This window comes from Danio rerio, chromosome 2, assembly GCF_049306965.1.
Source record: "Danio rerio strain Tuebingen ecotype United States chromosome 2, GRCz12tu, whole genome shotgun sequence".
Taxonomy (NCBI): Eukaryota; Metazoa; Chordata; class Actinopteri; order Cypriniformes; family Danionidae; genus Danio; species Danio rerio.
The window spans coordinates 51,465,001-51,482,491 of NC_133177.1; the positions used below are offsets into that span (position 1 = coordinate 51,465,001).

A 17,491-nucleotide genomic window follows, 5' to 3' on the forward strand; every position below is an offset into this window, starting at 1 on the left:
TTGGTCTGTTGAATCTATTTTGTTCTCAGGTAACGTGTTTTGGCAGAGTGCAAAGATAAGTTAATGTATTAATTAATGTAACCGCGTACACTGATTCAGCATATTTGACTGATTGCTTGCCTTTATTTCCTATAATGTATAAACTTATTGTATGATATACTTTTATAATAGCCATTATTGTTTATTACAACCAATATTCAGCAAAAGAGAGAGTATGTTTCATATTTTTAGTGAGAATAAATGGAGGCTGTAATATCATAGGCTCCATTTTGTTATAAATATGCATACAGTGAAGATGACGCTCATATAACTACGCAGCTACACGACGCCTCAATATTTTCTGCTGTCTGTAAGTTAATATCAAAATGAAAATAGGCAGTTCCTCATATCATGTTTTCATTTTAATGTTAAGAAAGTGAAACAACACAGCCAGGGTGATGGGAATGAGGTTATAAAGCACACTGTTCTCTTTGAAGATTTACCCGATGTGTCCTCGAGAGTTTGTTTTCCATATCAAACTTGCGAAGTCTGAACTTACAAGGAGAGTATGTGAGACTGAACTGTGTGTAGGCTACTTAATATTGAGGAAAAAGCCCCAATCAGAGAGGCGAATGTCTGCAGCCCCGCCTCTGTTTTCAGATGTCTCCGTTTTCCACAATCCACACTAACACGGAGCAGCAGCGTTTTTAAAATGAAAACAGTCCCTTCAGCGTTTCCACAATGCTGTTTTAGCTGCTCGAAATATCTGGCGTAGTGTGAACGGATGGCATAACCGTTGCAAAACTTATGCGTTTTAAAACTAAAACTTATTAGTGTAATTGGGGCCTCAGTCTGACACAGAGATATGATTATTTTTTTATTTAATCGTATGATTATATCACAAATTGTATCTGGAATTTGAACACTTTGACACTAAAAAAAATTCAAAGAAAGTAAAAGAAAGATGACGATCATGTTTTGCAGGGAAACTCCATGTCAGCCTTTCTACTTTGAAAAAAATAAGGTAGAAAAATATGTAAATCTTGAGGATTGACCTTATTATTGACAAACAAGCGAGCCCAGCCCTCAGGATTTTTTGGCTCAAGACTTCCAATCTCATTTTTTAGATGTTAAAAACAGCTCGTTCTGCCGCTTAATGTTGCAAACTCATATTTTCTTATTATAATATTCAACTTTTTATGTATAGTCCTACACACATTTGTCTGTAGAGCAAGTCGTTGGTTTGTTTTTCTAGTCATTTCTCCCATGCAACTAAATCGGAAGTTTTGAAACCATCACAAAAACGAGCGCACCTCCGCATTGAAGAATACAGTCAATATTGTAAGAAAAATTATGTTCACTTGGAAACTGCAAGAAAATGTAATAAAGTATTGTAAATGTACATTAACACTGAGCTAAAATGCAGATTTTTTTAATGTAAAAAGAAAAATAGCATTTACTTGTTGCAAAGAAAAACCTTCTTATACAAATATGTTTGAGTTAAAAAAAGAGAGTTATTCAGCAAAATATTAGCACACAAACTGTTATGAATTGGAAATCGTCAAAAGAGAATATTCCGTCATATTAATCATTATTGAGGATTTTTTGCAAATAAAAAATAAATAATAAAATCACCAGTTGCTCACATCTTTCTGTAACACATCATTTAGTCATTTTCCTTCAGCTTAGTTTCTAATTTATCAGTGGTGGCCACAGCGGAATGAACCGCCAACTACTCCGGCATGTTTTACACAGCGGATTGTGACATCTCTTCTTTTATGGTGTCATTAAAGATACACTTTTTACTGAAATCAGTTACACTTGTTTTCCCAGTGATGGGTTGCAGCTGGAAGGGCATCCGCTGCATAAAACATATGCTGGATAAGTTGGCGGTTCATTCCGCTGTGGCGACCCCAGATTAATTAAGGGACTAACCCGAAAATAAAATAAATAAATGAATGAGTTACGCTTGTTTTAGGCTCGTCTTATGCATCAATGTCTAACAAACTAACTCTTTGTCCTTGTACACACTGAACTCCAGACTAAACTGAGCTTCAACAGCAGGCTGTGAAAGAGACGAAGTCTGAGTCACTGCAGACACACATGACGCTTCAGTCTGCGCACAAACACCACTGTGAAGACTTCACTCTGGGACTGATTCAGTCTAATGTGTAGAATGTTGAAATTGGCTTTTTAAAATAAAAACTATGATTTTTCCCCAATAATGAGCTTTCTGTTTCACATGGAAATGCAAAAATGAAAATTTCGAACAGCCCACATTCATGCTCAGAGAAGCCTGAAAGGGGCCTTGCAATACAATGATGGTCAACATGGCGGAAACGACACATCTGCTTGATTATGCAGATTTTAGCTTCCTTTGAACTAGCGTTGTGTGATATTGAAGAAAATGATTTTGCGAAAATGCTATATAATGTCATATTTGATGCTTTTTTTGTGATATTCGATACAATATTTACAATTATTAATAACATTTATGCACATTCATGTACATTTACACAGCCCCCGGTCATATATTGTGTAGTTCTAAATGTGCCTCATGCAAGTGAGTGGGATTGATAAACCACCATATGCATCCGTAGGATACACTTTCCTCCGTATGCACCATGCACTTTATTAGAAACACTTCTACTTTAGTTTGTATAGCTAGGATTTTCTTTTAATATATTGTATTATTTTATTATTGTATACTATTTTCTATACAGCCAAATTTCTTTATATCTAAACTTTTAAATATTTAATTCATTCATTCATTTTCTTTTCGGCTTAGTCCCTTTATTAATCAGGGGTCGCCACAGTGGAATGAACCACCAACTTATCCAATACATGTTTTATGCAGTGGATGCCCTTTCAGCCACAACCCAACACTGGGAATCATCCTTACACACTTATGCACACACTCACATAAACTACGGCCAATTTAGCTTATTCAATTCACCTGTACCACATGTCTTTGGAGCGGAGCACCCGAAGGAAACCCACGCAAACACAGGAAGAACATGCAAACTCCACACTTATTTTTATACTCCATAACTTAGATTCTTATTGATATTATTTCAGTTTGTTTGTTTGTTTTTTTTAAGGTGACGGCCGGTTGTATTAGCATTTCACTGCACATTGTATTGTGTAAGACTGTGTATGTGACAAATAATATAAATAAAAATGTAATAACCAACACGTGTTTCAGATTATTTCTGTCAAAAGAAAGCATCACTACAATTTCTAAAAGTGAACGGTCCTTTTACTGTTGCAAAACAAACAAACAAACAAACAAACAAACAAACAAACAAAACAGATACACAATCAGAAATAAATATACAAAATGTGTCACTGGCTCAAGAGGTACAATTTTGTACCATACAGGTGGACATTAGTACCTTTACAATTCTGTATCTTTAAGCTATTATGAAGCACACGTTTGAACTTTTTAGGCAATAATGTGTACCCTTTAAGGACCTGTTAGGAACAAAAATGTCACAGTGACAGAATTTGTACCTTTATTTCTGAGAGTGTATTTTAACATTGTAAAAAACAAAACAATTAATAAATAAATATGATGAGCGCTTAGCTTCACTGGTATAGTATGAACCTGAAAACATTAGAACAATCAGAAAAGCAAAAAATACTAAAACAAAAAACACGTCAAAACAGTAGGAACTCACTGGATGACAGTGGTTTGTTCTGTAGCTAATCAGTGACAAAAAAAAATCTTAAAGGGGCTGATAAAAATGACTTTATTATTATTACTTTTTAATTAAAACACTTTTAATCAAGCCAAAAAAAAAAAATAATAATAATTCTCCAGAAGATAAAATATAATAGGAAATACTTTGAAAATGTACATAGCTATATTGCAGTATGCACATTTGCGACATTCCCATAATTTGGATATATTCAACAGCCCTTTTTTAGATTTTCAACACGGCCACTTTAACACTTTATTCCTTAACCTCCTAGGGCTTAGTAGCCACATATGAGGACAACACATTTTAGCTCTTAAGTGGCTATTTAAAATACTTTGTTTTATATTTTGTTGCTGACATAAAGTGTCATCCTGCAACATATCTTTGCAGCATATGAAATGTCCAAAACACTATTTTAAACTGTCCAAAATGGGCAAAAAATTTAGTTTTTACTCTCTGACAGTCAAAACATGTTCAATTTATATATATATATTATGCATTAAAAACAGTCATGAAAAGTGTTTTATGTAAATTTGGACCACCAGTCCACATACAGTTGAAGACAGAATTATTAGCCCCCCTTTGATTTTTTTTGCTTTCTTTTTTTAAATATTTCCCAAATGATGTTTAACAGAGCAAGGACATTTTCACAGCAAGTCTGATAATATATTTTCTTCTGGAGAAAGTCTTATTTGTTTTATTTCAGCTAGAATACCTATTTTAAGGTCAAAATTATTAGCCCCATTAAGCTATATTTTACCGGTAGTTTACAGAACAAACTATCATTATACAATAACTTGCTTAATTACGATAACCTGCCTAGTTAACCTAATTAACCTGGTTGAGCATTTAAAAGTCTGTCACCATGGCAAAGATAAAATAAATCAGTTATTAGAAATGAATTATTAAAACTATTGTGTTTAGAAATGTGCAGAAAATATCTGCTCTCCGTTAAACAGAAATGGGGGGGGGGGGGGGGGGGAATAAACAGAGGGGCTAATAATTTAGGGGGACATAAATTATGGACATAATCTTTCTCTAAAAGTACATCATATGAAAGGTGATACTTGGGTTTTATTCTAATTTGGTTCCAATAAGCCCAAATAGCAAAGAGAAAAAAAAATGCATGTAAAAAACAGCTTGGGCCTTAAGAGGTTAAAGGGATTGTTCACCCAAAAATGAAAATTCCGGTTATCATTTAATCACCCACACGTTTCCAATCCTTTACACATTTCTTTATTCTACTGAACACAAATGAAGATATTTAGAAAAATGCTAAAAACCTGTAAACATTGACTCCCATACTATCACTTTTTTCCTACAATGAAAGTGAATGGTTACAGGTTTTCAGCCTTCTTCAAAATATCTTCCTTTGTGTTCAGCAAAATAAAGAAACTCATAACGGGAGAGTAAACAATGACAGAACTCTCCATTTTTGTGTCTAATATGCCTTTAATATGACGGACAAGCAATCAAGAATTAATCACACACTTTCCTAAGAGCTCATAAAACTTAAGAGAAGGCCTTGAGTGATGAGACGAACAGGAAGTGATGTTACCTGTGTGCACCAGAGCCATGCAGAAGGCCAGAGCGCAGATGAAGACGAGTGAAGATAAACCGCTGAAGCTGCTGCTGATGCCCATTTCTCCTGCTTCGGTTCACGCTCCTGGACAGGCTGTGCTGTAATGAAAGAACAGAGAAAGCGAGTGAGAGTTTGGAGGTGGAGGTGGGAGGACTTTTGTGTGGACACTGTGGACTTGTGTAAACTCCTCTGGAAAACAACCCTCCCTTTTCCAACAGCAAAAATCGGAAAGTCTTTCCACTCCTGGCTCCTGACATCAGTGACCCGGGACTCTGTCTGTCTGTGGGATACATGAGCATTAGAGGGGGATAGTTGACCTAAAACTCAAAATTCTGTCATCGTTTAGCCATCATTCACTTGTCAGAAACATTGACGAGTTTCTTTCTTTTGAGTTGAACACAAAAGAAGATATTTAGAAAAATGATGAAAACCAGTAATCATTGACCTCCAGAATGCTTGTTTTTCCTGCACTGGAAATAAATATCTGATAATGAACAGTTGAAACCAGACGTTTACATACACTCTAAAAAAAGGAACATAATTTTTCCTTTAAAAAAAATGTCTGATGGTAAATCACACTAAACGTTGACTATTTTAGGTCCGTTAGGATTACATAAATCATTTACATTTGCTAAATGCCAGAATGATGAGAGAACTTTTTGGGGAGAATTTTTTATTAATTTCTAGGATCAAAGGTTTACATACATTCCTCCTGACAGAATTGGTGTAACTGATTCAGATTTGTTGGCTGTCTTGCTCGCACAAGCTTTTTCAACTCTGCCCACAAATTTTCTATAGAGTTGAGTTCAGGGCTTTGTGATGGCCACTCCAATATATTTACTCTATTGTCCTTAAAGCACATTTTATCTAATTTGGCAGTATGCTTAGGGTCATGGTCCTTTTGGAAGACCCATTTGTGGCCAAGTTTTAATTTCCTGGCTGATGTCTTGACATGTTGCTTTAGTATTTCTTCATAATGTTCTTTCTTCATGATGCCATCTATGCTGTGAAGTGGACCAGTCCCTCCTGCAGCAAAACAGCCCCACAACATGATGCTGCCGCCCCTATATTTCAAGGTATAGACAATGGATATTAAACTTTTATTCTTTAAAATTGTGTCTAGATTAATATGAGAAGTGACGGTAAACAGCCATTTTCATATCTCTTCAGAGGATTGAGATTCAGAGATTTAGGATTTAGGTCTGGGCTCTGGCTGGGCCACTCAAGGTCATTCACAGAGTTGTTGTGAAGCCACTCTATTGATATTTAGCGATGTGCTTTGGGTCATTGTCCTGCTGGAAGATGAACCATCGCCCCAGTAGATAGGTATAAACTTATTCGCTTTTCAGAAAATAAGTAATTTAATTAGATAAACTGATTACTTTATAAATAATTACACCTAACATTGGTCACGATTATAGTAAACACAAATGTGTATCACACAGAGGTGTGATAAATTACATTTATTTATGTGACAAGTACTTGTGTGTTGAAAGGTTGTTTCTCCAAACTGTACCAATCACATTAGACCATACTATTATATACCCACCTTCACAGTAGGTGCTGTTATGCTATTGGCTGGTCCATCAGTGAACCTCCTAGAGCAGGGGTGTCCAAGTCAGTTCCTGGAGGGCTGCTACCCTGCACAGTTTACTGTAGTTCCAACTCCAACATTACCTGCAGGTTTCAAACAAGCCCGAAGGACTCAATAATTAGTTTGATCTAGTGTGTTTAATGAGGGTTAAAGCGAAACTGTGCAGAGCTGCGTCCCTTCAGGAACTGAGTTTGACAACAGCGTCAGAGAGCCTTAGAAATGAACACAAATCATAACAGCAGAGAAAGATGACTAAAGTAAAGCAGAGATTTTCAGCTGTTTTAATGTGCACCTTTTCGCTTAAATAACATTTATTCAGAAAAAAAAATCTGTTACCTGTTTATTTTGATATGAACATTGAAAAAAAACTAAAACTAAAAATAGTATATGTGTCCAGTATTGTGCAGCCCTCGTTTTAAAGAGTTAGTTCGCCCAAAAGTGAAAATTCTGTAATATATTACTCACTTTGATGTGGGTCCAACACCCCGAGACGTTTGCTCATCTTCAGAACACGAACGAAGATATTTTAGCTGAAATCCTAGAGCTCTCTCATCCTCCATAGACAGAAACAGCCATAAGATGTTTAAAAAAACACAAAACAGACGAAAAAGCATTGTCAAAACATTCCATGTGACTTCAGTGGTTCTACTATACGATTCGAAGCTCCTGGAACAAATTTGTGCACCACAAAAAGACATGAGGGCGATTAATTAATAACAGAATTCTTGGGTGAAATCTCTCTTATCTTAAAGTTTGGTCAAATATGGACAAACCCAAATCCAAACACAACTTTGGGGTTAATATGAACCAACCCAACTTTTGGGTTAAAATATCCAAGAATTTGTGTGTGTTCATGTGTGTAACAAACCATCTGAAGCATCACGACATCTGAAATCTGCACATGATTCAGTTTGGTAATTTTTGGGAAATCAGACATATACAAGGACACAATGTTGAAAAGTGAAAAATTTTACAGCATCAAAAATGGCATTTTGAATAACTCTGGCCATTATTATATATTGGGACATTTCACTGCGGTACACATTTACAAAGATTAAACATACTGACAAAGCATATGAAATGCAAGTGTTTGCTTTAAAGCAGGGGTGTCAAGCTCGGTTCCTGGAGGGCTGCAGCCCTGCAGAGTTTAGTTCCAGCCCTGCTTCAATACATAGATATCAAACAAGCCTAAGCGCTCAATTAGTTTGATCAGATGTGTTTAATTACGGTTGGCACTAAACTGTGCAGAGCTGCGGCCCTCCAGGAACTGAGCTTGACACCTGTTCTCAGATAACTTCTCAAAATATGAGTGAAAAAATATCAGATCTGCCTTCAGAGTAATATTTAATTGATGTAAAAATGACACATTCTGACTTTTTAAAAGTAAAATATTTTAAAGTGAGCATACAAAGCTCTCATCATACTTGTATTTTAAATAAATCCAAACCAAAAAGTCAGTAAAATCCAACGATTCTAAAGATATTGTCAAATAATGAAGACTAAATAAAGGAGTTTGTATTTCTAAAGTAGTTTAATAATATGACAGCCAATGATTTTACTGCTAAATATGTGGCACTTTTAATGTGAGTCTGTGAATTTTCTATCATGATTTCATACACATCAGTAATGATTCGTTTAGCTACACTGTCAAAAACATTCTGGCTGCCTTAAATTTTTAAGCGGAATTTAATTAATCTTATGAGTCCAGTGAACTTATTTAATGTTAAACTGACTTAAAACTACTTGCTTAACTTATAAAACTAAATTAGAACTTGGTTAACTTAGTTTACAATGACCTAAAACACACGCTGTCAGGATTGATCATAGAATTTTTTTGTGTTCTTTAAAAAAAATAAAAATTTTGGCTTTGTACAAATTCATAATAAATCTCCTCATAATAATCACACCATTTTTTATGGGACTAGACTGAATATGCCATAAAACATTGGTTCACTGGTAAAACACTGTCCCAACACAAATTAAGCTACCGTAACACTTAATATTGTGTGGATTGAACATAAAAAAAAAGTTGTCCCAATGAAATCTCAAAAACTGTGTCGTTTCAGCTCAATTTAAATAAGTAGTTTAATGGAGCAAAAAATATTTTTTTTGAGTATATGCTGTACATAATCACATTTCTTATATATAAAAATTGTGCCTCTATTTATTTTTGCCGTAGTAGATGTTATGTTGTAAATATGGATGAAGTAATCAGATAAGACTTAAACCTTAAAAAAATGCACCATCACTAAAGCTTTCAACTAAAGTGAAGTTCTGAAGGCAGTGAGTGAGTATATAGTCATATCAATATTAGTCTTAGATGCTGATCCCGCTCTCCATAAACACCAGACAGGAACAAATTACCATGAGCTGCACAGAAGAGTTTCTGAAGGGTCTCTTTAGCCTTGATGAGGCCACATTTCAACACCGCAACGGGAATTTGGTTGCCGTACGCATGTTTCTTAAAGGAAAGTTTAGAACAGATGAATGAGTATGATGGTAAACTTTCACTCAATCTACTTGATGTAAACACTTGATTGATTAAAGATGCACTCATGGAATAATGCCAACATGATGATAATTGAGAGCACCCATAAGTAGTATATGAATATTTCCACTAGACACGCCCCTTACTACTGATTGGCTGCAAATGTGCTTTGGGATTCGATCTGAAACTCAGCGCTTCAAATATTATATACATACATACATTAAGTCAGAATTATTAGCCTCACTTTGTTTTTTTTAAATATTAGAATTTTATTTTTCTTTTTTAAATATTTCCCAAACGATGTTTAACAGAGCATGGACATGTTCACAGTATGTCTGATAATATTTTTTCTTCAGGAGAAAGTCTTATTTGTTTTATTTTGGCTATAATAAAATATAAAAAAAAAAGTTTTTAATTTTTAAACACCATTTTAAGGTCAAAAATATTAGCCCTTTTAAGCAATATTGTTTTCAATAGTCTACAGAACAAACCATTGTTATGCAATAACTTGTCTAATTACCCTAACCTGCCAAATTAACCTAGTGAAGCCTTTAAATGTCACTTTAAGCTGTATAGTGTGTTGTATAAGTGTCTTGAAAAATATCTAGTCAGATATTATGTTCTGTCATCATGGCAAAGACAAAATAAATCAGTTATTAGAGATGAGTTATTAAAATTATTATGTTTAGAAACGTGTTGGACAAAATCTGTCAGTTAAACAGAAATGAGGGGAAAAAAGGTTAATAATTCAGGGGGGCTAATAATTCTGACTTCAACTGTGTGTGTGTGTGTGTGTGTGTGTATATATGTGTGTATATATAATACATTAATATTGGATTAATATCCCTTTACAGCCATATCCTGTAAAGTTTTGTTGTCTGAGTGGTGGTTGTTTCAAACTAAAATGGTCCTGTGGTCCACTACAGTGGACATGCTGTAAAATTAAAAATAAAAAAAACTCTAAATTGTAAAATACAAAAATTCAACCCAAAGGATATAGGATATTACAGAAAAAAATTATTTGGGTCTCAGGGGGATATATATATATATATATATATATATATATATATATATATATATATATATATATATATATATATATATATATATATATATATAAATATAATATAAATAATTTAATATATAATAAATGAATCTTATCTCTGAGGTAAAACAATTAAATATCATACAAAACACATTTGTGACCCGAGAACACAAGTTGCATTGATGTATGGTTAGTTAACATGACAATATAAAGCCGAGATTACACTGATTGAAAAAACTAAAAGAGCAATCAATAAATAAATAAATCAGAAAAAAAATCCATTTTAGAAAGTTGTTGAAATGAAGTCCTAATAACTCATATTTCTAATCGCATATTGAGTTTGATATTTAAAGCAAGAAATTCCCAAGATATCTTCATGGAACATGATCTTTACGTTATTTTGAAATATTTTTGAAAAAAAAAAAAAATAGCTATATAAATTAAAATAAATTAATATTAATAAATCAAAAATAATTTGAGCCATACAACACATTTCTGTCTATTGCCAAAAATAAACCCAGGTCAACAGAAGACGGCTTTTGTCATTCAGGTCCACAAGTACGTGCATGCATACTTTTGGTTAATTTGGTTGATTTTTTTCTTTTAAATTGTTGAGCTTTTTTCCTTTTCCCCACACACAAAAACATTTTTCAATATTTTAGTCTGAATTTTGAATTTAAATAAAATGATCAAATAAAGAATTTGCATAAGATCACAATACAAACAGATTTTGTGTCTTGCAGCAATTACGTAAAAATGCATTTTAACAGTTGCATTGACTCTTATGCCAAGTTCAGACTGCACGACTTTTAAAGTAGAGGCATCACAGATGTTTTACACTATCTAGGATGGCATTTCATCACTGCTGTGTTCATACTGCAAGATGGATCAGTGACGGATGGTTTCACACAGCAAGACTTTACAATAGGAAGAATCGCAGACAACATTTGCTCAGTCCACAAAATATATCTTACAACTACACGCACGCAAGAAATGACATGGAAACAACTTGAGGTCACCTAGTATATATCTTTTGTTAATAACTGCATAATGAGAAAAAAAAAACCTTTATTGGGGTAGAAAATGTACATATTTGCGTACCTGGCTATAAAGGGAATTAGCAATTTTTTCTCAACTTTATTTCTTTTTTGACCCGGTTGTGGTATTGATACATCAGACACCGGTGCTCCTGTTAAATTTCCACTAGTTTTTCCTCCATTTCTTGGGTCCAAATAGACAGAAAAGAAGCCCTTAACTCCTCCCCAAACCTCCTGCTGGCCTGCAGATATCCATACTAGTGAGTGCTGCTCTCTCATTGGCTGTGGGTAATCGCTGATGACCAGAACACATTTCACACGACATGATTTTGAATCGCCAACAGGTCCAGATACCAGACGGATGTCGGCGACTCTTCTGCGTTTCTCTCAGATCGTGTCTTTGATAGCTCATACTGTGTGATTGTTACTCACGTGAACGAGATGACCCATCGTTGCCTGTGATTTCAGTCATTTGTCAGCGATTTCTCGAAACCGGTCGGTGAATCAAAATCAGGGACAAAATCATGCAGTCTGAACTCAGCATTAGACTTCTACACCAACTAAATCAGTGTAAACTATTTCCCTTTTTTAAAACAATGATGGTGCACAAATATTTTCAGTGTCATTAGGAAATTCAATGATCTGCAAGTAAATAAATAATAATTGCAACTAAAATATATTTTAAAAACAAAATCTTTCATGTTTGTTCCTTAGAATAGTCAATTGACCAATGTGTTTGGTTGATTTATAAATAAATACCTATTTCAGTTTCCAAAAGTATTTCAATTTTAGAAAGTATCCAAACAGGTTGATACAGCAATGAATCAGAGTTATTCATAACTACTGGATACGACTATTAAAGACCATCTAACTGCACACTTAAAATATACACACAGCCTCTGAAACACTTCAGTCTGGAGAAGCTGCTTTAGACACATCTCTCCAGAACTATAGGTATTTCCAGTTTACCCCCTGTTCAAATCCTCGGAAAGCCACAGGTGTGTCATAAGCATGAAAATCTACATGGTGCATAACTGTAAACAGCCCTCTTGGGCAAACATTCGACTTTGCACAAGCCTGCTTTATGCATTATGCGCGAGAGTGTGCAGAACAGCCCACACAAGAGACTGTTTGTTTTATTTGTCGTACTGCAATAATAATAATAAAAAAAAGTATGACTCCACTGGTTCATCATTTCCATATATTATAATACAGATGCAGAATCGAAAGTTTATTCTTTAAACAGCCTAATATTTTACAAAGAAATGGATAACTGTCTGGAACTTTCAAACATGTCCTTAAAACAGGACCGTGTTCATTTGACATTTCTTCGAGTCTTATTTTGTTTTGTCGACGTCCGGGGCAGCAAAGCGGGAGAGGAGGGAAGAAAACGGAAAACGCTAAAAGAGTGAGGGCAGGAACCAATAAATAAAAAAAAATATGAAGGAAGTTGTGATGGGGATCATACATAATATGCTTCCTCCGCGCTCCGTCTATTGACACTTAAAGAAACGTGGGACTGAGATAATCATGAGCATGATGTCGAGCAGAATCTCCTCTCCTGCCGAAGCAAACCTCGCTCTCTTATTTTTATTTTGGGGATATTTTCATGGCCGTGGGGCAGCGCTGTTATTGCAACTGGGGTTTCCTCTGGATTAGGGAGGAAGAAAAACTTGCTGCCCCGAATAGCTTCCAAATCAGAAATTGAGGATTTAAAAAAAAAAAGGAGAAAAAAAAGGTAGTGAGGGGAATCTGAGGGCAGCTGTTGAGCAGGAAAACAGTCAGTAGAGGGAGCCTGAAGATCAGCAGCTCTCAAAAGTCTTCAACAGTCTCGATCTCGCCCATATTGAGTCTCTCAGAGGAGGCATTGACAGAAAAACCTGCACACATGTGAAAAAGAAAACATGATGAGTTTTACAATACAGTCGTGCTTCGTGACTTGTGGGAGTTACGTTTTAAAAATAACCCACAATAGGGCAAATCCAGGAAGTTACAATTATTATAGATGTTAGTAGGCTGTGAAACCCCTCACTTTACACTTTTCTCAGATAGGCTTTAACATTTTCACACTTTTTTCTCTTGTTTAAACACTCTTAACATTCAAACCTTCATAGAAAAATAAGTCCATTATTATAAAATGAAACCAAAGATCAACACCTGTCGTCAGGCGCAAACATTTATCGCTGTCAGCAAAAGGTTCATGTTTATCTTTTTAGCTTTTGTGTGGACAAAGCACTTCTCCAAATCCTCATTGTAATGCATTTGAGTAATTTAATGACTTTAACCTGACTCACGTTTCAATGCTGATTTATCTTTGAGACAAAAAAAACCCTTAAAAAGCAGGAGTGTAACTTTTTGCTGTAAAAAAAACAACAACAATAAAATGTGTGCAAAATTGTAATTACAATGACTAAACAAATCTTACATTACAGGTGTGAACCTACACTGGTCTTACGGTTTCGGTTACGATTATAATGCCATCGGTTCAGTTCAATTCGATATCTCAGTGCACTGACGATGCTTTCCATACACAGTTTTCAATTTTCTTCACAGCACAACAATTCTTGTATTAAAATGCATAAACATATTTATATACTATTTGTAATACAATTTTGTCTTTTAATGAAAACAGTCAGACATATAAATTGTACCTTTAAACAACATGAGCATTTATAGCAAATAAACAAATATAAATATCCCGATTGGTCACACTCTTAACAGAAAGTGCTGCTCTTGAAATTGGCTAAATACGCGCTGACGCACTTCACAGATGAGTGACACTGATATGGCAGCAGCGATCACAGCTGATCCATGATAGACACGGTGGAGAAAAATCTGCAGACAAGCGCTCATGTCTGGATCCAGAAGTATCGCTGTAACAGCCGAGAGGAGAGGAAAAAACCCGCAAGGTCAAACGGGCCACAGTGAGAGTGAGAGAGAAATGTGTACTTTCATTTTCTCAATCGCAGTAAAATAGGGGCTTCTGCTGTAAGTGTCAGTGAAAGACTGTCCAGCAAACACGGGCAGTAAAATTATGCAAATAAATGAAAAAAAAAAAAATGCAAGTAAAATGTTTCTGCATTTTTAAGTAGTTAAGCTACGGCGAAATATCGCATAAGAGGTAAATGACGTCAATACATAATAACCGATTCTATTACTGAACCGATACACATTTGTCTGCGTCTGCATCTTGGTGCCACGAACAAACAATTCATTTTGACACCCCTATCTTACATTACAACCGTTTACACCGCTTTTGAATGATAGGAAAAAAAAAACAATGTGGCAGCATTATCACCTACACTGTGTGCATTTTTTCATAACAATTCAACGGCATCTTGCCAGTCAAGGTTATTTTAGTAAACAAAAACTAAAAACAAGACTAAAACTACAGTTAAAGAAATTTGATAAATTAATTAATTAATTAATAAATAAATAAATAAATAAATAAATTAATTAATTAAATGAACAACAGTTTTAATTAGTTAATTATCTAACAACAGTTAAATAGTTTGCAAAATTACATTATTTTGTATTTGTTTTGCCAAAACAATAAGCATTTAGACTTTCAGAGATACCTGAAGTTTTTTTTTATAAACAGAGAAATACATTGTCTTCATTTGCCAAAAAATGTAAACAAGGCAAATTTAAATACATGCATGATCTTTAATATGAAGTGTGACACTTGTTGTTATGAATTTGTTATTTGAATTTGTTATTATGAATTCTTAACCATTTTTATCTTTATAGATTGAAGTTGCGTTTGTGTGGTTTTGAGTTCAGTGTCTGTTCAAAGTTTTACTTTTATTACTCAGACATTTGAACAAGAGTTGAAGCTGTGCAAACACTAAGCTTTACTTTGTTCAACAGGAGACTTTTCTGTTAACTCTGTTAAACTACAATTACACATATAAAAAACTAAATAGAAACATGTTCACAAAATGAAAATGAAACTAAAACATTCAAAACCATTAATGAAACAATTGAACAAAAAAATTACAGCAAATTTAAAAATGGCATCAAAATATGCTAAACTTTTAATATCCTTGCGGCTGGTTACTCTTTAATTTTACAGATAAAGTTTTACATAAAATGTATTAACAAAAAGACAAATTTAGAAGACTATGTTGAAAAATAATCCAGGCGATGCAATTTTCTAAAAATAATAAATACACTGCTTAGCATATATGAGTACACCCTATTTTGAAAATTAATATTTGTATCCATTTTTTAGTGAATATGGGTAATATATATAGATGCATTTAAACAAAACAGATTTATTAAACAGATAAATTAGTTAAAATAGTATTTTAGTCACAGACATCTTTAGAAATGGAAAGATAAAACACTTACATTCATGTAAAATATTGCAAAAACAATTACAACCTACGTTTTAACAATTGTATGTATTTTTTGCTTATTTAGATTTTTGCTATTTTTTGAAATTTCATTTTTTATTTTTCCCTAAGATATAAATTTGGGCTACTAATTATTGAACCATTATTGTAAGTTATTCTGTTAGATTAGCTCTAGGTTTGGCTTCAGTACTGACTAATCCAGTGGTTCTCAAACTGTGGTACGTGTACCACTAGTGGTACGCGGGCTTCCTTCTAGTGGTACGCGGAGGAATTAAATATGGCACGTACATGCTACATATATTTCAAAATTTATCAAAAATGATGTATATAGTATGCCATATATGACATATAACTTATATTTCTGAGTTTATCTGCCACATGTTTTAACTGTGCAGAGTTGTAGCTGCTTTACTGGGCCTACTAAGCTACTGTATTTTAATACTGCTCATTTTGGTGGTACTTGGAGAGACATTTGAGAAAAAATTGAGAAAAAATTTGAGAACCACTGGACTAATCTAATGTATATGCACAAATATAATTTTGTAAAGCTTTCTATAAAAAATATGAATTTAAATGAGAGATTTGTGGGGGGTGTACTTATATATGCTGAGCACTGTATATTCATATGATTTTTTATTTCCTTTTGAGTATTTTGATTGATGTTGGTGGTCCAGACGCTCATGTGGTTTTTCCCATCAATCTGTTAGTCTGGTTTTGACTGAAGTCATGCTTACTCATCAGTTTCTCTTCACGTCACAGTATTTCAAAGTCTCAGTTGAGTCACTTGCCTAATACGTTTTAACCTCTAAACTTGATGTATGACTCACCTAGAAGGCTTGGGTCGGCTCGTACCATCTTCTGTTTCTTCTTCTTCTTGCCGGAAGTGACTGTTTCAAACCGCTGCTGTTGCTGCTGCTGCTGCTGTAATTGTTGTTGTTGTTGAAGCAGGACTGACTGTGGCACTTCTCTTATTCCCCACACCGACTCCTGACACACAAATGCAGACAGATCAGCACAAACCACTCAAACATGCACATAATGTGGCACAAAAGCAGCAGAGCTTTTATACATTTTATAATACATTTTAGGCTTCTGTTATAATGCTGCTCTGTGCAGTCTAATAAAACACACACAAAGCATATTGAAGTCTTCTGTGTTTCCCTTATATCTATAAAACTAAATTGACAGCGTACACTAGTCTCATGTTAAAACTGCTTATTTCTCTGGATTTGAACATTCCTCAAATCATTTGAAAATACAAGTACATACGTCAGAAAAAAATCGTACAAAGTTCCAGTAGTTTTTGGCAATTTTGATGCAATATACGATAACGATAACTCTTCAAATAGAACTTTCCTATAATAAAACAAAGTTAAGGATATAATAAGTGGAATATATACAGGCATGTGATCAGTCCATACCTGTTAACCCTCCCGTTTTTCCAGGGATTCTCCTGTATTTTACAATTCTATCCCGCTTTCATCCCATAAAGGTATTTTCCCGTATTTCTCCTGTTTTTTTCAATCTTTCTATGAAGGGTGACAATAAACATTAAAGAGCCAATCTTCCCTATACACAGTTCATATTGCCGAACCACTAGGTTACGAATGTGAATCTGTTCTGTGCTTTCATTTTATTTAGGCATGAAAACACTTTAAAATAAATATAAAAATGTCAGGATTCCCTTCCTTTCCATTACAGGCACCG

The 17,491-nt window shown here is 34.3% G+C and overlaps 2 protein-coding genes across 10 annotated transcripts in view; both read right to left on the reverse strand.

The window, feature by feature from the left end:
* snorc (secondary ossification center associated regulator of chondrocyte maturation) overlaps positions 1–9,369 on the reverse strand; it is an 18,292-nt gene extending 8,923 nt beyond the window's left edge. The window contains exons 1-4 of one of the 3 annotated variants that reach the window (XM_073930373.1): positions 9,221–9,369; positions 7,322–7,410; positions 6,812–6,939; positions 5,239–5,360 (exon numbers count right to left, since the gene is read on the reverse strand). In XM_073930373.1, coding sequence (XP_073786474.1) covers positions 5,239–5,323 — 85 coding nt within the window. In that variant the 5' untranslated portion in view covers positions 5,324–5,360; positions 6,812–6,939; positions 7,322–7,410; positions 9,221–9,369. Of the gene's footprint in view, positions 1–5,238; positions 5,389–6,811; positions 6,940–7,321; positions 7,411–9,220 lie in introns of those variants that run through there. The other 2 variants (XM_073930372.1, XM_009298849.5) reach the window with 2 other exon arrangements.
* A 3,244-nt stretch (positions 9,370–12,613) lies between these two features.
* Positions 12,614–17,491, reverse strand: part of gigyf2 (GRB10 interacting GYF protein 2) — a 51,959-nt gene continuing 47,081 nt past the window's right edge. For 4 of the 7 annotated variants that reach the window (XM_073918887.1, XM_017358654.4, XM_073918881.1 and 1 more), the window contains 2 exon segments: positions 16,612–16,771; positions 12,614–13,306 (listed from right to left, as the gene is read on the reverse strand). In XM_073918887.1, the coding sequence (XP_073774988.1) occupies positions 13,239–13,306; positions 16,612–16,771 (228 nt within the window). In that variant the 3' untranslated portion in view covers positions 12,614–13,238. 7 annotated transcript variants of the gene reach the window in all.